Below are 21,231 nucleotides of genomic sequence, written 5' to 3' on the forward strand. Positions count from 1 at the left end.
CCCAGGACAACATCAACGTGGATGAGGCAGCTCGGTTCCTGGTGGAGAACATCCTGCTGAATGACAAGGGCCTGCCGTACGAGGAGAGCAACGGAGACCGCATCAAACTGGACCAGGAGACGATGGCTGCCGAGAGTAAGTCAGGCTGCTGCTAGCAGTGAGGACTCCTACTGCGTCCACCCTCCGGCTCGCACCACAGCCCGCCTCACACAGAAGGTCTAGAGGTCAAGGACTGGGTCTCCGAGCCCCCACCCCACCGTAGCCCCCATCTTCTGTCTCTACTATCACAACAGGGGCTGCTATTCAGGGAGGGTGTGACTCTGAACCCAATATCTCACTCCAAGCTGTCGTTACCATGGACTTCCTAACTTCTAACCCCCCGATGCGGAAGGGGTATTGTCCAGGGAGTGGGTCCCAGCAGACCCCAACCCACTGACTCTGGACCCTGCCAACCCCATTCCAACACCCCACGTTTCCCCCCTCCTTTCCCCCAGACGTGATCTTGTGCCCTCCCTGATGCCCTGTGTTATCAGGCTCTGGTTTTGGAAGACAGAGGAGCACCCTGATGGAGGTGACACACTAGATATAGAAACTTACCCTCTTACCGTTACCACTATGTTCTCATTGTTCTCACACTGTTGTCACAATCACGCATGTAACTGTCATGTTTCATAAATGGTGCCAAGAGGTTTAAAAATATATATATGTTAAGGTGTGAACAAAGGTGGGACTAAGGCTGTGCCATAACTAATACGTTTTTGTCTGTTTTTTATCATGATGATCTGTTTATTGTTTGAGTGTTCTAGACAATGCTAGTCACAGACATGGACACAAAAATAAGTCTTGAAAGAAAAAAAGAACATAGAAGGTACCATAGGATAGATCAGTTTTAATATTGCAGATAATTTGATAGAATCTAAAATCTAATAGTTTGCGTCATTTCTAATCCCCTTTATTTCTACCCAACACTACCATCCCTCCCCAGATTGGAGTAAACTAACGGACAACAATACTTTATCTGCTCAACAATACTTCTACTGCTACTTACAGCTTTCACATGTATGGTGCATGTAGTTAACTAATTATACATATATTCCTAATTTCCTCTTTCTGCAATTGCTGGATTTTCACTTGATGTCTTTGTGATAGATGTACTCTTTCGTATTAAGAGGTGTATTTTTTTAAACATTGTGTTTGATCATGGATGTATAATTCCTTGTGATGTATAAAAAGCATCAGGCGGGGGAGTGAACCCTCCCTCTGCCCAAGAAGTTGAGTATCATAGGCAAGTGTACATGCTTTTTTAAAGTGCTGGGTCTATCAAATGTATGTGACAATATACATTGAATCTACTACAAGAACAAGAACAAAAAATAAAACATTTTAATTGCATATTTTGTCGTCTTGGCTTAATCCTTTATTAGTGACAATATTTAACAGAATGGAATTGAGTGTGTTAATGAAAACACTAGTAGGAGGTGATCCCTCAAGGCTCAACATAGGAGGAACTGAATGTGATCAGAGAAATGGAAATTCACGTTATAAAATGTTTCACAACATAATTCCCTGGTCTCGTGTGTGTGTGTGTCAGGCATGGCCATGCGGTATCACTTAGGTCAGGCTGTGTGTGTGATAGTCATCAGACTGTTCTGCTCACCGCTGCAGCTCGTGCTCTCCCATGCTCCTATTATTACCAGAAAAGAAACCAACATCACAAAGGCCTCCAGGACACAGACACACTCAGCAATGTCTACTACTGCCCATTCACTTTCACACTACTGACTTCCGCTCATTTATACTGTAAAACAGTATAAATATGCAATTTGAGTACTGGTCTATCAGTGCCAGTTCAACAAAACTAAGCCACTGATTACTTTTATAAAGTGGGCACAAGTGGAATTTAATAAAGGCAAAATGTACAGTATGTCTACTTGCTACTTCCCCCATATACAGTAAAGCTGTTTTCACATTATGCCAAGTTGGCTGATACTTAAACACACTCCAGCAGTGTCCCTTAATTTAGTAATAAAAATAACGTTTTTAACTACCCAATGTAATGTATACAAAAGGAAAAGTTGCTACATTCCCTTCTGTTGGGATTTGAATGCATAGCTTTGGCTACTCAAATAGTCAAGGTTATCTTTATAGGATCTGTTTTAAGTAGCCAATTAACTTTTTATTTAAGAAATAGCAACAGTCAAATTTATCTCATTAATGACAATACCCAGAAACAGACAAGGAAACACTCTTTCTATTTTGACTAGTGACATTACTTTAGTCAGCAGGAGCCAAACATAAATGGAAAATTAGATTAGGCCTGCACACAAGTACAAAAGGCCTATATAAAACTGATTCAAATACAGAATTTTAAAAAGCAATTTTATTTTAATGCACACTTCTTTTCTTCTCAGTGTATCTAATTGTCAGTGTATGAAAAGTAAAGTCCCCCATAAATGGTAAAGGGATGAGTGGAAAGGGATATTGCTGTGTTTTACAAAAATGTAAATATGCATGAGGGCAGATGCAGGTCAGTTGACAAGACTGGGTAACTGCATCCTAATATGGCAACCGGAGTATGGACAAGTGGGTGTGTCGAAAGGAAAGTTGTGGGTGTGTTGAAAGGAAAGTAGAAGTGGGCGTGTGGAAAGGAGTGGGTGTGTTAAAAGGAAAGTAGTAGTGGGCGTGTGGAAAGGAGTGGGTGTGTTAAAAGGAAAGTAGTAGTGGGTGTGTGGAAAGGAGGGGGTGTGTTAAAAGGAAAGTAGTAGTGGGTGTGTGGAAAGGAGGGGGTGTGTTAAAAGCGTTCTAGACGGTTTGGATTGAGTGGTGTTATATTTATTTTTACCATACTGCAAGAGTTTGTCATCTCTTTTGAGACTAGAGACGAGAGGATGAGTCTGAGTACTGTTAGTTTCACACATAATTGTAAATGTCCAGTCATAAAACAGACAATATAATTTAAAATAATAAAAACTACTGGTGGGTTTACTGTTGCTTCATGCGTTGTATGCATGTGCTTACTGTGACTGTCACCCATATTGCTTATGGGCTACTACAAGGTAGCTACTTCCCTCACTGTTTCCGGACAGTAGTGCTTGTCAAGTGGGAGCGAAGGGCACTGTGTCCTGGTGTTGTTGTTGCCCCCCCAGTTGAGTAGTAGACTGTATGCATGTATGTACTGTAGCAAGGTGAAAAATATAAACACAACATGCAACAATTTCAACGATTTTATACCTGTGGCCTAATCTGATTGACTGTTACCTTAAATCTAAAGCATTGTAACAACAGATTTTTTGGTATTTTATTAGGATCCCCATTAGCTGTGGCAAAAGCAGCAGCTACTCTTCCTGGGGTCCACACAAAACATGAAACATAATACAGAATTACATAATACAGAACATCAATAGATAAGAACAGCTCAAGGACAGAACTACATGCAGCTGATGGACATTGCGATATCAATTGTGATCAAGGTCACAGTTCTAACTTCCAATTTCATTAACTAAACATGGCCATTAATAATTGCTTAATAACACAAGGCTACAAGAACAATAATCTGAAGTTATAGGCTTTTTATTCAATCTGTTTGCCAGCTCCAGGTAGGCTACACAAGTGGCACAAATTGATATGCAATGACTCCAGTGATCGTCATTTCAACGTATTTATTGTATAAAATGGAAGACTACAGTACTCTACATAAGCATATTAATTAATAGGATAATTGATGGACAACAGATGTAAATGTATAAATGTCCACATTTAATGTCAGTTTCCTTGTGGACTTTTCCCCATAACAGGGAGTTTTATAACTTCTATTTTAAATTTCCACTCGCGCAGCGCTCGAGGCCTAACGCTTCGAACACACCGACTGCGACATCGCGTTTCGATACACCAGAAGTACATTCATTTCCAATGGAACGCTGCATTTGCCTTGCAGCATTGCGTTGCAGAGGCAGTTGCAGTGCGTTCTGTGTGGTGCATACGTTCGATAAATCGAAAGTATGCATCAAATTGTATGAGTGGACTTGACAGAAAGTAGCAAAATATGAATGTAGATTTTTATTTTTTTGCACATATTCAGTAAAAAGGTGGGATTACATAAAAACAGTTTGATTGCATAATTTCTTTACATTTTTTATTTATTTATTTGCCAAGTATATTATTTATTCGATGACATCCTCAAATTAATTGTGAGAGCCTATAATATAATTTCCCTCCAAAATGCAGTTTTGGAGCGAAATGCAATAATAAATAGTCAAGATAGGCAGAGTAGGCTCTTTCAACAATGAGACCAACGTTGAGGAAGGTGTATGACTATTTCTTTCACACACACCTCATTGGCTAGGTTAGCAAGCTAGGTTAGCTAGCTAGCTAACGCTAACTAGCCACATCTAGCACAAGCTCACTACTAAACTGACCTGGCAATCCTACTATCGTGGACACTTGTCTCCAAGCAGCATTTTTTGTGTTTATGTCCCTGTAGCTGTCAGCAGTTGTGTAAAAAGACACGGTTTTGAGGATACTGCGAAAATGATTCTCTCCTCCATGTGTCCAACCGCATGCGACCATTTGCAAAAGGTACCTGCATCAGTATAGTTGCCTAGCTGCGCAAAATGTTATGCAGCAGTGATGCAATGACGCAGTCGGTGTGTTCGAAGCGTAAGAACTAAGCATGCGTAAAACCCATGGCTTGATATGGTTTCCATAAGCAAAGTCGATGTTAGAATGCAGTTTAAACCACCTCCAAGCGAATTTATGTAATGTGCTCTAGAGTGCCAAAATCGCTTTTCTGTGCTTTGTCACCGTTATTTCTTGATGCGCATCAGTTCTAGAGCATTAATATGTTTTATCGAAAAAGGGTTGGAAATAGGTTTCTCCATAATGACATTAAATAGCCTACCTACAACTTGGTAAAAGGTTGTCACCACGTGCGCTCGTGCTTCTGTCTCCTTTCACTCACGAGACTAAGCTGCCTGCTGCAAGCCCAGTCTCAACACACACATCTGTCCGGGCCTCCACACTCACTCACTCACTCACTCACTCACTCACTCACTCACTCACTCACTCACTCACTCACTCACTCACTCACTCACTCACTCACTCACTCACTCACTCACTCACTCACTCACTCACTCACTCACTCACTCACTCACTCACTCACTCACTCACTCACTCACTCACTCACTCACTCACTCACTCACTCACTCACTCATTCACTCACTCACTCACTCACTCACTCACTCACTCACTCACTCACTCACTCACTCACTCACTCACTCACTCACTCACTCACTCAGAAACAGGCTGACTCACTCCCTGATAGCAGCAGAAGTGCACAGTGAAAATTCCATGGCGGCCGGGATGCCACATAGAAGTACACCAAAACCTGCAACACGCGACCAATGCATTGTGGCTGTGGTAACTAGTGACAACCTAGGGACCAGGGAGGATCCAGCCAAAGGTCTCCTTGATCTTCTGTGGCTGGGGCTTTGTCGCTAAGAAACATATCAAACTTTCTCCAGCTTCCCAGTCAAAAGAAACTGCTCTCTCATGTCATGTAACATTAACATTAGCTAGCTAGCTAACACTGTCACTTATTTTAGGTACTAGTTCAGGAGAGACAGCCGGAATGTCAAAAGCTCCACCAAAGAAAAATGAGTAGTCCTCCGGCCGAGTCACATCACACAATGACAGACACCAAAAAGAGTGAGGGTGTGTTTGTAAATTCCGAGTATTGTCAGCTTGTCTATTCATAAATTCAGAGCGTTTCGTTCTCGAAGCATTCAGAGCACACACTGGACACTGGCGGAGGAGTAGGGTTGATCCAAGCGTTCGGACCTCACAATGGCAGTCAAGCACCCAAGCTAACCGGCTAAAGTTGGCTAGCTTGGTAGCTAATGCCAGACAAATGAGAGAACACCTCACTCTGACCGTTTTACTTTCTCTAGCTGAGCTGGTTAGGCTGTTTTCATGATATCTAGAGCATTGGTGACTGTAACTGTGCTGCTGACAGTATTTTATCAAACGGGTGGCAACCCTAAGTCTAAATATTGCTGTTACATTGCACAACCTTCAATGTTATGTCACAATTATGTAACATTTTGGCAAAATAATTACGGTCTTCGCACATTTCGCAAACGAGCCAGTTGGAAATTCCCTGACTCTGCTTGCACTGAACGCAAGAGAAGTGACACAATTTTCCTAGTTAATATTGCCTGCTAACATGAATTTCTTTTAACTAAATATACAGGTTTAAAACCCTAAATACTTCTATGCAGTGATTTTTTTTTAAAGGCATTGATGTTTATGGTTAGGTACATTTGTGAAACAATTGTGCTTTTTTCACAAATGCGCTTTTGTTAACCTGTTGAGGCTGGGGGCGCTGTTGTCACTATTTATGCTAATCGTGTAATTTTTGAAACGACTTCCCACAAAATTCTTGATCGTACAATATGCATATTATTATTATTATTGGATAGAAAACAGTCGATAGTTTCTATAGGAGTTGAAATTTTGTCTCTAAGTGGAACAGAACCCATTCTACAGCAATTTCCCTGACATGGAGTCAGATTTTAGAAATGTTGGCCCCTGATCTGGAGTCAGTTAAAAGGCCACTGTTATTGCTATGAGTATACGGACACTGCTTACGTCTTCCCCTGGATGCCTTTACGTGATGACGATTTGAATGGGGTCGATTGCGCGTTCACAGGCACTATAAATTAAAAAACCCTGTAGCTAGCAACTCTTTTCTTGGTGCGTCATGCGCGGGGAGGACACCGACCCGCACCTGTTCCAAGCATTAGTGTTGGGAGTAATCTTTCTCCGGTCATGTTAAGACTCGTTATAGGAGTTAAAAACATCATAAGGTAGTTAATTTAAAGCGTTTTATAGCAATTTATATCCGTTTAGTGCGATTTTGGGACATTTATTTCTGAAACGCTGTGAATCGCTGGGCACGCTTCCAGTTCATCCCGAACGCAGTTGGCATTTCCACATGGCAAGAGGACAGCTTTCCACCAAAAGACGATTAGACCCAAGAAAGGATCCTTTGCCCAAGATACTGATGGAAGAACAGCTCAAAGTAGGACATTTTTATTATGATAAATCGTGTTTCTGTCGAAAAATGTTAGTGGCTTAGGACGCCATGTTTTTTGACGTAGCTTCGCTTGGCGCAAACTGTATTGAAAAGTAAGGATAATTTAAAAAATGTAATTCCGCGATTGTATTAAGAATTAAATTGTCTATCAATCGCTGTCCACCCTATATTTTTTAGTCACGTTTATGAGTATTTATGTATAAGAGTAGATCACTGTCTAATATGGCGCACCAACATTTTCTCACCAGCTGGGCTACTTTTGTCATTGTGTAACCATGATTTTGGTGGCTAAATATGCACATTTTCGAACAAACTGTATATGTATGTTGTAATGTGATGTTACAGGGGTGTCATCTGAAGAATTCTGAGAAGGTTAGTGAAAAAAATAATATATTTTGGCGATGTTTACGTTATCGCTCTCTTTGGCTAGAATCAATGCTGGGCTGCTATGTGCTATGCTAATATAACGATTTATTGTGTTTTCGCTGTAAGACACTTAGAAAATCTGAAATATTGTCTGTATTCACAGGATCTGTTTCTTTCGATTAGTGTATGCTGTGTATTTTTACGAAATGTTTGATGATTAGTAGTTAGGTAAACACGTTGCTCATTGTAATTATTCTAGTCCATTTGTGACGGTGGGTGCAACTGTAAACTATGCCAGCTACCTGAAATATGCACATTTTTCTAACAAAACCTATCCCATACCATAAATATGTTATCAGACTGTCATCTGATGAGTTTTTTTCTTGGTTAGGGGCTATAAATATCTTAGTTTAGCCGAATTGGTGATAGCTACTGGTGTTGGTGGACAAATAAAAGATGGTGGATTATGCTAATGTGTTTTTTCCTAATAGATTTACATCTTTACATATTGTGTCTTCCCTGTAAAACATTTTAAAAATCGGACATGTTGGCTGGATTCACAAGATCTGTGTCTTTCATTAGCTGTATTGGACTTTAATGTGTGAAAGTTAAATATTTAAAAAATATATTTTTTTTGAATTTCGCGGCACTGGTTTTTCAGTGGGGGTGAGGGGGGAGTGCCGCTAGCGGCACCCTCATCCTAGACAGGTTAAATCATCACCCGTTTGGCAAAGTTGAAGTATGCTGTGATTCGATGATAAATTAACAGGCACTGCATTGATTATATGCAACACAGGACAAGCTAGTTATCGTAGTAATATCATCAACCATGTGTAGTTAACTAGTGATTATGTGAAGATTGATTGTTTTTTATAAGATAAGTTTAATGGAATAAGATGTCCACATTCACACACACATCTGACCACTCAGGGTTCAGATAACTGAGAATCATGTCCAGTGAGAACTGACATAAACTATGTGGTCCTGAAAGAAAAGAGGTGAAACAGGCCATAGCACTTCTATAATATGAATGACATCGCTGTATAAGCTAGCACAGGTAACTATAAAACAGCAAGGGGTATACACTACAGCAGGCATAAGGCCTAGTCACATGGCAATAGACTAAACAACCTATTGAACTCAGGCAAATGCACTCAAATAAACATTCATGTTGAAATGTAAACATAATATAATTGCAATGGGCATGCGTGATATATATAGAATAGGAAATAGCCTAGCATCATAAATGAGCAATGCTAATAAACGGCTAATCACTAACAGTCATGCTAAAATGCTCATGCATTCCAATGCAAAATGCTAACAATAGTGCTAACGCTAGAGGGAGCGCGAGCTAGCTAACAAGCTCAACACACGGTAATTGTACACAATAAACCAAAAAACTTAGCTCCACATAATGACACAGATTGCAAGGCACGTACGTTTAGATGCACGCACAATTAAACATCAAACATACAGGGACTCAATCCACAGGAGGAAGTTCAGCAGGATGGGAAAACTGCGGAAGTGCTCATCAGCATGGGGAAAGCAGTTTTCTGGCCACACAGCGTGCTGGGGTCATATACTAACTGAAATTGTAGTCCCGTAAATCAAGACCACTGATAGGCTGAAGGAGATGTCATGATAATTATTTGGCATGACCTTGACCAATAAGACACTAACAAATGTGGGGGTCCTCTGATTGGGAGACTAAACTGTCTGACTAGAACTAACCTGAAGGGATGGCTAGAATCAGCTGACTTAAGCTGGCCGTTTTAACAGGCTATGCTATATAATTAGTCTATCATTATTTTATAGGCTACCTGCTGCTGAAACGTCTCTCTCTCGCTCCTCTGACAATGGCCCATTTGCACTGGCACACACACAGATGATACACAGCACACACAGAGAGACACAGGGTATAGGCCTAATTTTCATAACCATAAAATCCCTAATTTGACAATTTGGAACAGCGCATCCTACACATTCAGGCTTGCGCATTTTCAATCTGCACATGCTCAAACTCAAACAGTCTACTTGTGCGCATAGACCAGATTCACAGACTAGTGGAAATTCAACTTGAATAAGGATTTGAATGCCCACTCTCCATTGCTATTCAATGCAGATCCTGCCTTCATTCCGCATTGATCAACCTGTTTTTGACGCTGTGTGTGAATCAGGGCCAGTGATAGGTCACTTTGTTTTATAGAGGAGCTGGTACACAGTTCCCCAAAAAATTGGAGGTGCCAGTACTGCTCTGGACAGCTCCAGCATAAGTCAAGCACTGGTAACCAGCAGATCCGACCCGCTTACTTACAACTGCACTATGGTCAGACAGCATTCCTGTGTAGATTAAGACACAGCGGAGCCGGCGCAAGGCTCTGAAACATGTACCTTAATCCAGGGATCAGAAATGCGTTGAACTCCGAATTGTCCCATTATCAAAACTATTACACCTAGAAGATTTAATGACTGCTAGTTTTTAAGTAAACTGCTGTTTTTGTCCTCATATGAGCTAGTACTAGCCACAGCATCGATTATGGAATGGCACTTCGTGTTGAACAATAAATTAGTTGATTGGCTGACTGCCATTCCAAAATGGCTGCTTTGGCTTCTGCTACCTAGTAGTGATGTGGGGAAAAAATCAATACAGTTACGTATCGGGATATTGTTTTTGACAATGTATCGTATCGTTTTGACAATATCTCAATATTGTTTTTGCCTTAGTTGGCTGTAACATGCACCAAAACTCCAGTATTTTTCCTTCATAGCTTGTTCTCCTTCTTCTTTTTAATTAGGGAGCCAATTTGTTTCTAGCACTTTTATTTTGATGACTGATCAAAACTAGTTTTCTCATGGCTCTCTCTTGTCACTCTGCAGCAGACATATGGTGAGAAATATGTTTGGACCATTGAATCGCAATATAATCACAGTATTGAATCGCAGTACATATAGAATCGTGAGAATTGCAATACATATTGTATCGGCACCTAAGTATTGTGATCGCATTGTGAAGTTTCTGGCAAATCTCAGCCCTACTACATAGTATGAGGACGAAAATGGTGCACCCACACAGACAGTGTGGTGAAGAAGGCGCAACAGCTCCTCTTCAACCTCAGGAGACTGAAGATATTTGGCTTGGCACCTAAAACCCTCACAAACTTTTACAGATGCACAATTGAGAACGTCTTGTGGGACTGTATCACAGCCTGGTATGGCAACTGCACCGCCCGTAACAGCAGGGCTCTCCAGAAGGTGGTGCGGTCTGCCCTACACATCACCGCGGGCAACTACCTGCCCTCCAGGACACCTACATGTCACAGGAAGGCCAAAAAGATCATCAAGGACAACAACCACCCGAGCCACTGCCTGTTCACTGCGCTATCATCCAGAAGGCGAGGTCAGTACAGGTGCATCAAAGCTAGGACTGAGAGACTGAAAAACAGCTTCTATCTCAAGGCCATCAGACTGTTAAATAGCCACCAGTAGCATCTTAGAGGCTGCTGCCCTATATACATAGACTTGAAATCACTGGCCACTTTAATAATTAGAACACTAGTCACTTTAATAATGTTTACTTATTTTGCACTACTCATCTCGTATATACTGTATTATATTTTATTTTACTGTATTTTAGTCTATGCCGTTTCGATATTGCTCGTCCAAATATTTATATATTCTTAATTCCATTCCTTTACTTTAAATTTGTATGTATTGTGTGTATTGTTGTGAAATTGTTAGATATTACTTGTTAGATATTACTGCACTGTTGGAGCTAGAAACACAAGCATTTCGCAATATCCGCAACAACACCTGCAAAACATGTGTATGTGACCAATACAATTTTATTTTATTTGAAAAAGACCATTTTACGTAAAACTAGCATTATTTCAACTGCTCGTGTAACAGTTAGGATATGAGGACAATTCAGAGTACAAGTCATTTTTCATCCCTCGATTGAGGAACGTTTGTCAATCAATCATTATGTCCCCCTCAGTTAATGTAGTGTGGGAGGGGCGACCGGGGTGGGGACTCCAACCATGCTTACTGCTGTACGTGATTCGTCACTTTCGTCTTCTTTGCGCTTAAGCCCTTGAAATTTGAACCTCTGCTAGAAGAAATGTAGTTAAAGTTGTGTAATTTTAGACACAACAAGTTTAGACAATTTTCAGCATCTTTCTCACTAGCTAGGTAGCTTGCTCTAAAATAACTGCTTCTTGTTATTTTGGACATGTAGCAAGCCTGCAAGCTGCCATTAGTTTTCTCTAGCTTCAGGGTTCACTTTGCTCTCGATTTCCAAAACGCCCAACCACTGAATTCATGCACCAGCTGTACAGGGGGCAACTTGCCAGGGTTCTGCTTTGAAATCCCTGCCCATCGGCTCTTCCCATCCAAGCTACTGACTGTGTGGGGAAGGGGTCAGATTATTGTGTCAATACCACCACGAAGGAAAATGTATCAGTCTATATCAGAAGTAATATGCATAGCCTAAACAGTGCTGTGGGTAGAATTTCAGCAACTGTGAGGTCAGAGGAAAGCTATTCATCATCAGTTGAAGATAGGCCTATGCCCTGCTTCCACAAAGCACTGGAGGCCTATGCCAGCGAAGAGAGGAGTTACTTGAGCAGGATGGATAAATATAGGCATCCCTTTTCTTTCATCTTGGGTTTATGGATCCCACAGCATGGCTGGCCTGACACACACACACACACACACACACACACACACACACACACACACACACACACACACACACACACACACACACACACACACACACACACACACACACACACACACACACACACACACACTAAAACCCCTATGCTCCACACACACACTAAAACCCCTATGCTCCTTTGAGACCACTCTTTCAAAGTCACTGAGATCTCTTCTTCTTACCATGGTCGCGAAAATAATGGGTAACTGGGCATTTTTGTACTTGACTCTAAGCATGATGGGATGTTAATTGCTTAATTAACTCAGTAACCACAACTGTGTGGAAGCACCTGCTTTCAATATACTTTGTATAACTCATTAACTCAAGTGTTTCCTTTATTTAGGCAGTTACACGAGGATGCACAGTACTAGATATACTCAGGGCCAGGGCATTCAGTATCCCTCTCAACATACATACTGTATTGCCCTTTCAAAGTTTTGGTGATGTGATGGCTCAACACACTGCAAAGAGACTGCACAAGAACAAAATGTTCCACTGTACCAAGGCTATGGCCCATGGCTAATCTCAATGGATTCTCCATTCACCAGGCGGACAGGACGGTGGAGTCAGGGAAATCGAGGGGGGTGTGCTAATTCCAGCATGTTGGAAGTGTCGACCCACTGTTCATCCGTCTTGGAATACCTGGTGGTCAAATGCTTACCCTTCTACCTCCCGAGGGAGTTTTCAGCTGTTATCGTGAATGTTGTATACATTCCACCTCAGGACAAGAAAAATAACAAACTACCACTTAACGAACTGTACAAGGCTATAATCCAACAAGAAAACCTACATCCAGAGGCTGCTTTTCTGGTTAGCGCTAAACTAAAGGACAGGACTACTACACACAGAGCTATCGTAGACAACCCTCAGGCTACGGCCGAGGAAAGTAATAAGTACAAGAAGTCCCGCTATGACCTCAGCAGTGTCATTAAACGAGCAAAAGGACAACATAGGAATAAGGTGGAATCATATTACACAGGCTCCGATGCCCACCTCATTTGGCAGGGGCTACAGTCCATTACAGATTACAAAGGAAGACCCAACCGTGATCCGCCCAACGATGTCTCTCTACCAGATGAACTCAATGCATTTTATGCACGCTTTGACAACAACAACATCATGCCGGGTGTGAGGGACGTCACCGACCCAGAGGATTGGGTGATCTTGCTCTCCAAGGCCGACGTGAGGAAGGTCTTTAATCAGGTCAGCACCCACAAGGCCGCACGGCCCGTTGGTATTCCAGGGCGTGTTCTCATAGCGCAGAACAGCTGGCAGGCATATTCACAGTCATTTTCTAACCTCTCCTTGTCCCCGTGTTTTAAGATGACAACCATCATTCCTGTCACCAATAACTCTAAGGTTTCATGCCACAATGACTACTGCCCATGAAGAGCTTTGGTTATGGCACACATTAACTCCACCATCCCAGACACCCTAAACCTACTCCAATTTGTATTCCACCCCAACAGCTCCATAGATGACGATGTCTCACTTGCTCTTGACAATGCCCCCACCCACCTAGATAAGAGGAACACCTATGTGAGAATGCTGTTCATTGACTACAGCTCAGTGTTCAACACCATTGTCCCCTCCAAGTTCGTCACCAAGCTTAGGACTCTGGGTCTGAACACCTCCCTCTGCAACTGGATCCTGGACTTCCTGACAGGCTGACCCCAGGTGGTGAGGGTAGGCAATATCCCCTCCCCAACGCTGACCTTCAACACAGGAGCCCCACAGGGGTGTGTGCTTAGTTCCCTCCTGTACTCCCTGTTCACCCATGACTGCGTGGCTGCGCACGACTCCAACACCATCATCAAGTTTGCTGATGACACTACAGTGGTAGGCCTGATCACCGGCGACGATGGGTCAGCCTACAAGGAGGTGGTCGGTGACCTGGCAGTGTGGTGCCAGGACAACAACCTCTCCCTCAACGTCAGTAAGACCAAGGACCTGATTGTGGACTACAGGAAACAGGGGTGTGAGCACGCCCCCATCCACAGTGGAGCAGATCGAGAGCTTCAAGTTCCTTGGTGTCCAAATCACCGAAGACTTGTCCAAACATGTGAAGAAGGCGCGACAGCACCTCTTTCTCCTCATGAGGTTGAAAAAGTTTGGCATGGGCCCTCAAATCCTCAAAAGTTCTACAGCTGTACCAATGAGAGCAGATTGACTGGCTGCATCACTACCTGGTATGGCAATAGCACAACCCTCGAATGCATGGCGCTACAGAGGGTGATGCGGACAGCCCGGTACATCACAGAGGCCGAGCTCCCTGCCATCCAGGACATCTATATCAGGCGGTGTGGAAGGAAGGCCTGGAAAATTGTTAAAGACTCCAACCGCCCAAGGCATAGACTATTCTCTCTGCTGCCGCACGGCGAGCGGTATCGGTGCATCAAGTCTGGCATCAACAGGCTCTTGATCAGCCTCTATCCCCAAGCAATAAGACTAATAAATGGCTAACAAAATAGCAACACAACTGATAAATAGCTAACAAAGACTATCTGAGTTAACCTTGTATCTTTATTAATAATATATATGCACACTCATATGGCCCTACACACTCACACACACACTCACTCCATTATCTGCTCACTCACACATAATATGCACATACATTTATACTGACTCTTCACACACACACACACACACACACACACACACACACACACACACACACACACACACACACACACACACACACACACACACACACACACACACACACACACACACACACACACAAACACACACACACACACACACACAGACACACACACACACACACACACACACACACACACACACACACACACACACACACACACACACACACACACACACACACACACACACACACACACACACACACACAAGCTGCTGCCACTCTGTTTATATCCGGTTTCCTAGTCACCTTACCCCTATACATATCTACCTCCATCACCCCAGTATCACTGCACATTTTAATATGGTATTGGAACTGACCCTGTACATAGTATGCTTACTTACTATTGCGTTCTTCATATTTCTTGTGTTTTTTCTAGTATTACATTGTTATGGATTATTGCATTGTTGGGTTTTGAGTTTGCAAGAAAGGCATTTCACTGTACTTGTGCATGTGACATTAAAGACATGAAACTTGAAACTACTCAAGCAGAATGCCATAGATAACCAGGCCACACCACCATGTAGTGAGCAGGAATGTGTGGCTGTTAACAAAGAGTAATTCTTTCCCACCCTGTAACATGGCCTAATTAACAGAATCTTCTCTCTTTGTCTCTCTCAAATGTAGTCCCACTGTAGTGACATCTCTCCACTTTCCTCTTTACCCCCTCTCTTTCTTTCTTTCTTTCTTTCTTTCTTTCTTTCTTTCTTTCTTTCTTTCTTTCTTTCTTTCTTTCTTTCTTTCTTTCTTTCTTTCTTTCTTTCTTTCTTTCTTTCTTTCTTTCTTTCTTTCTTTCTTTCTTTCTTTCTTTCTTCCTCTTTCTCTCTCTCTCTCTCTCTCTCTCTTCCTCTTTCTCTCTCTCTCTCTCTCTCTCTCTCTCTCTCTCTCTCTCTCTCTCTCTCTCTCTCTCTCTCTCTCTCTCTCTCTCTCTCTCTCTCTCTCTCTCTCTCTCTCTCTCTCTCTCTCTCTCCCTCTCTCTCTGTGCAACACTAAGCAATTAAGCTTCCTGCTCTTTGAATTAGTGCTTACCAGCACAGGTCATGGGGCGTCTTCCACTCAGCGATGTCAAAAGGGTTTCATGAATTTCCTATTAAAAGGGAATGCACAGGAATAATCACAAACGCAATCAGGCACAGATACTGTTCTGTCTCTTCCTTCCCCTTTCCACGAGCCGCATTCTAGAACCCCTTAATTGGCGGAATGAATCAAGGTTTTGGCTTTTATGTACGGTTGCCATGACAATGGAAGGGCGCTCCATGAAGGGAGAGAGAGTGTGAGAGAATTTTTTTAAAATAAAAAATCCCCCTTGACCCAAAGCGATAGGTGATCGGTGGGGTCTTTAATTCATATTTGATTAGTTGCCTTTTGGAGTCTATTAACTCCCTAATCAAATATTCATTGAAAACATGCCCTCTTGAGGAGTCCTGGATAGATTCTGGCAGACTCTTTAAGAGAAGCATATTTGAAAAGTAAGATTATTGAGTTTCATGAATATTTCAATTTTAAACAGGTGGCCTGTTTATCAGAGGGTAATCTAGTAAACTTCCCAATGCCGTTTGACAAAGATTGTCTGTGTCATGTTGCATTTTGAAACAGATTATGCAGTTCAGTAACATTCAGAGCATCATCGACTGCACAGAGCCCAATGAGCACCTGCCCTGCAATGAGGTGAGCTCTCGCCACACACTGTTGTACTCTACCTGTGTGATATCTGATGAACAACAATGAATGAGATAGGGACACTCATAGATTAAGTGATTGATCGATTTGGTTCATTCAAGTAATTGATTCATTGATTTATTAATGAATTGATTGTTTTGTTATTAAACCATTATAGGTCTCTGTTCCTTTGTGTTTTCCATTATCTCTCTCCCCAGCTCTTCAGGTGGATAGTGAGTGAGATTTACATGGTGTGTAAGATCTGTAATGGACGTCAGTAGAGCAGGTGTCTGACGTCTGGAAGCCTTGGGAACACATCTACTCACTGTGTAAGGTGGTCAAGGGCCACAAGCCTCTCTATAATGAATACCTAGGATAGGATAAAGTAATCCTTCTGACCCCCCCCCCCCCCTTAAAATATTTAGATGCACTATTGTAAAGTGGCTGTTCCACTGGATGTCATAAGGTGAACGCACCAATTTGTAAATCGCTCTGGATAAGAGTGTCTGCTAAATGACTTAAATGTAAATAAGGTCTATGGGGAGTACGTGGTCAAACTTTACTGGATGGTGAGTCATAGCGATGTCCTCTAGGGTTAGTATGAATACAGTAACCAAGTATGAATACAGCCAACATAAATGTCATTTTCAGCCAGTTTCATAGACCCACATTTTTAGTCTGTGAATCTGGGTCTGTGAAATCGCTTTACAAGATGCAGTGAATGCTACTCTATTTGTTGCTTCCAGATGTTTGAATTTACCCTCATGTTCATACCATGTTAAATCATGGAACGTCCCCATACCTGAAGACATCTTCGCCGCTTCTGAACTCCACCGGTCAGCTAATTTCCACCGGTGCAACTGGGAGAAAAAGACAATCCATAATTCATTTCAGTGGGCTGCACATAGAATGGAGCACGCAGTTGCAGGCAGCCTTATCCACTCAGGCACGAATCAATCAGTCTCGCAGCTGTGCTAATGCGAAGAGGCTTCGCACGTCGTCTGATGAATATATAGGGCTTTACAGGAGTCATCAGCCTCGGGATATCACCTTTAAGACAGCAAGGTGGTGGCACTCTGAGTCTTGCTATGGGGCGTCCTGAATTGGATAATTCCAAAGCAATGTCAGTAGTCAATAAGGTATGATGACACATAGGCCTTCCACACACACTGTTTGCTCTGTTAGGTCTGTGACGGAACTCACTTCTGTCAGACTGCATTTGCAAATGGTATTTAGGAATATGGTCATCTATTTCCTGTACTTGTGTTGTCTTTTCTACAGGTTTTGAGTGGTGAAGAAAGGCCTATTCCATTCTTATCAAATTGTTGGATTTTCGATGTGAAGTAGATGTTTCTGAAAATGAAAACACTGGACTATGTCAATGCTCAAACACAGTAATAACAGAGAGATTGTGAGATATAGATATAGGAAGAAACAACCTAACAGTTATACTCACTGACACGCATGACAAGATTGGAAGTAGCAGCTCTCGTGGCAACACTGACATGCCAACAGATGGATATAGAGACACAAAACGGCCTAGGGTACTCTCTCTTTCTCCCCCCTCGCTCCTTTTTCATCTTTCTCTCTCTCTCTCTCTCTCTCTCTCTCTCTCTCTCCCTCTCTCCCTCTCTATCTCTCTCTCTCTCTCTCTCTCTCTCTCTCTCTCTCTCTCTCTCTCTCTCTCTCTCTCTCTCTCTCTCTCTCCCTCTCTATCTCTCTCTCTCTCTCTCGCTCTCTCTCGCTCTCTCTCTCTCCCTCTCTCTCTCTCTCCTCTCTCTCTCTCTCTCTCTCTCTCTCTCGCTCTCGCTCTCTCTCGCTCTCTCTCTCTTTCTATATATATACAGTAAATCTATGTTTCTCTATTCCCCTCTCTCTTTCCCTCTGCCTCTCTCTTTACCTCTTCTCCTCTCTCTCTCTCTCTCCCTCTCAATTCAATTCAATTCAATTCAAGGGGCTTTATTGGCATGGGAAACATGTGTTAACATTGCCAAAGCAAGTGAGGTAGATAATATACAAAAGTCAAATAAACAATAAAAATGAACAGTAAACATTACACATACAGAAGTTTCAAAACAATAAAGACATTACAAATGTCATATTATATATATGCAGTGTATATGCAACCTCTCTCTCTCTAATGTTGTCCCTCTCTCTCGTCCCCCCCTCTCTCTTCTTGTTTATCTCTCTCTCTCTTCACTTCCCTCCCGCTCTTTCTCTCCTTTACTCCTATGCATCTTTCCCTGTCTTTTAATGAAGTTAGCTCCTTCACAGCACGTCCAGTCTCATCTGCAGAGAGGTTGAGCAGCTCCTTAGGGTGATGATTAGGATGGGGGGAGGAGAGAGAGAGAGACAGAGAGAGCAAGAGAGGGAGAGAGAGGCACAGCTGTGATCAGTCAGTCAAATTACAGTGTGCGTCTAAAGACTGAAGCTGCACATCACTGTATAACACTGTGTAACTCCCAAAGACAAGCAGTGGACATGGAGAACATACACTGACAGTCTGCCACTGGTTGGAAGGGAAAATATGGATGCCTTGAAGCAGATAGGCAGGGTAAATGGAATGGGGGGAGTATGAATCTCCTTCATCAACATCTATTTAATAGGCTAGCTATAGGAATGAAAAATATATGGGGTAAAAAGGACAATTTTCACTTAGCAACAGTGCTGTCCGAAAGAGTCCCAGCCCACCACTTATTCATCTCTTCCCTTCTGTATTTAGTAACTGTGGTGGTGCTCTCAGGTGTGTGTGAATCAAACTCAAGGGTGCTGCAATCAAATACAGTACTTACATGACAAATGGACAGTGGATGTAATAACGACCGCTTATAGGGCTCCGTTTCAAAAAGCATTGCTTACACAGCGCTCTTACAGAGCAGGTCACTATTGGTCCTTGATGTTTTAAACAGCAAATCTATTGAAGTAAACACTTCCATATTATGTCGGCGTCTCAATGTTAACTGCCTGGCCAGTGGAAATTAGATTATATGTAGCTACTAAACTAATCAAAAAAATAAAGAACGATACATTGCAAGTATTGCTCCTGTAATGGTCTGGGAAATGACACTCCCTGTTCTCACTTTGTCAATTTCCAATTTCTCTCTATCTCTCCCTCGCTCTCTAACTCCCCTCCTCTCAATTCAATTCAAGGGGCTTTATTGGCATGTGAAACATATGTTAACATTGCCAAAGCAAGTGAAGTAGATAATATACCAACGTGAAATAAGCAATAAAAATGAACAGTAAACATTACATATATATACAGTGTTGTAATGATGTGCAAATGGTTAAAGTACAAAAGGGAAAATAAATAAACATAAATATGGGTTGTATTTACAATTGTGTTTGTTCTTCACTGGTTGCTCTTTTCTTGTGGCAACAGGTCACAAATATTGCTGCTGTGATGGCACACTGTGGTATTTCACCCAGTAGATATGGGAGTTTATCAAAATCGGGTTTGTTTTCAAATTCTTTGTGCATCTGTGTAATCTGAGGGAAATATGTGTCTCTAATATGGTCATACATTTGGCAGGAGGTTAGAAAGTGCAGCTCAGTTTCCATCTCATTTTGTGGGCAGTGTGCACATAGCCTGTCTTCTCTTGAGAGCCAGTTCTGCCTATGGCGGCCTTTCTCAATAGTAAGGCTATGCTCACTGTATCTGTACATAGTCAGCGCTTCCTTAAGTCTGGGTCAGTCACATTAGTCAGGTTTTCTGCCATTGTGTAGTCTCTGTTTAGGGCCAAATAGCATTCTAGTTTGCTTTGTTTTTTGTTAATTCTTTTCAATGTGTCAAGTAATTATTTTTTAGTTTTGTCATGATTTGGTTGGGTCTAATTGTGTTGCTGCCCTGGGGCTCTGTGAGGTCTGTTTGTGTTTGTGAACAGAGCCCCAGGACCAGCTTGCTTAGGGGACTCTTCTCCAGGTTCATCTCTTTGTAGGTGATGGCTTTGTTATGGAATGTTTGGGAATCGTTTTCTTTTAGGTGGTTGTAGAATTTAACGGCTCTTTTCTGGATATTGATAATTAGCGGGTATCGGCCTAATTCTGCTCTGAATGCATTATTTGGTGTTTTACGTTGTACACGGAGGATAATTTTGCATAATTCTGCATGCAGTCTCAATTTGGTGTTTGTCCCACTTTGTGAATTCTTGGTTGGTGAGCGGACCCCAGACCTCACAACCAAGTATTTTTAGCCAGATCCTAACTCTCTCTCTCTCTCTCTCTCTCTCTCTCTCTCTCTCTCTCTCTCCTCTCTCTCTCTCTCTCTCTCTCTCTCTCTCTCTCTCTCTCTCTCTCTCTCTCTCTCTCCTCTCTCTCTCTCTCTCTCTCTCTCTCTCTCTCTCTCTCTCTCTCTCTCTCTCTCCTCTCCTCTCTCTCTCTCTCTCTCTCTCTCTCTCTCTCTCTCTCCTCTCTCTCTCCTCTCTCTCTCTCTCTCTCTCTCTCCTCTCTCTCTCTCTCTCCTCTCTCTCTCTCTCTCTCTCTCTCCTCTCTCTCTCTCTCTCTCTCTCTCTCACTTTGTCACACCCTGATCTGTTTCACCTGTCTTTGTGCTTGTCTCCACCCCTCTCCAGGTGCCGCCTATCCTCCCCATTATCCCCAGTGTATTTATACCTGTGTTCTCTGTTTGTCTGTTGCTAGTTCATTTTGTTTGTCAAGCCTACCGGTGTTTTCCCCTTGCTCCTGTCTTTTTCTAGTTCACTTTTTCTAGTTTTCCTAGGTTTGACAATTCTG

At 42.3% G+C, this 21,231-nt stretch overlaps 1 protein-coding gene across 2 annotated transcripts in view; it reads left to right on the top strand.

The window, feature by feature from the left end:
- LOC129825295 (ras-related protein Rab-32-like) overlaps nucleotides 1-16,848 on the top strand; it is a 48,591-nt gene extending 31,743 nt beyond the window's left edge. The window contains exons 3-4 of one of the 2 annotated variants that reach the window (XM_055885278.1): nucleotides 16,438-16,509; nucleotides 16,719-16,848. In XM_055885278.1, the coding sequence (XP_055741253.1) occupies nucleotides 16,438-16,509; nucleotides 16,719-16,781 (135 nt within the window). In that variant the 3' untranslated portion in view covers nucleotides 16,782-16,848. Of the gene's footprint in view, nucleotides 1-5; nucleotides 1,393-16,437; nucleotides 16,510-16,718 lie in introns of those variants that run through there. The other variant, XM_055885276.1, reaches the window with a different exon arrangement.
- Nucleotides 16,849-21,231: the final 4,383 nt, after the last annotated feature.

Source organism: Salvelinus fontinalis, chromosome 27 (genome assembly GCF_029448725.1).
Source record: "Salvelinus fontinalis isolate EN_2023a chromosome 27, ASM2944872v1, whole genome shotgun sequence".
NCBI classification, from domain to species: Eukaryota; Metazoa; Chordata; class Actinopteri; order Salmoniformes; family Salmonidae; genus Salvelinus; species Salvelinus fontinalis.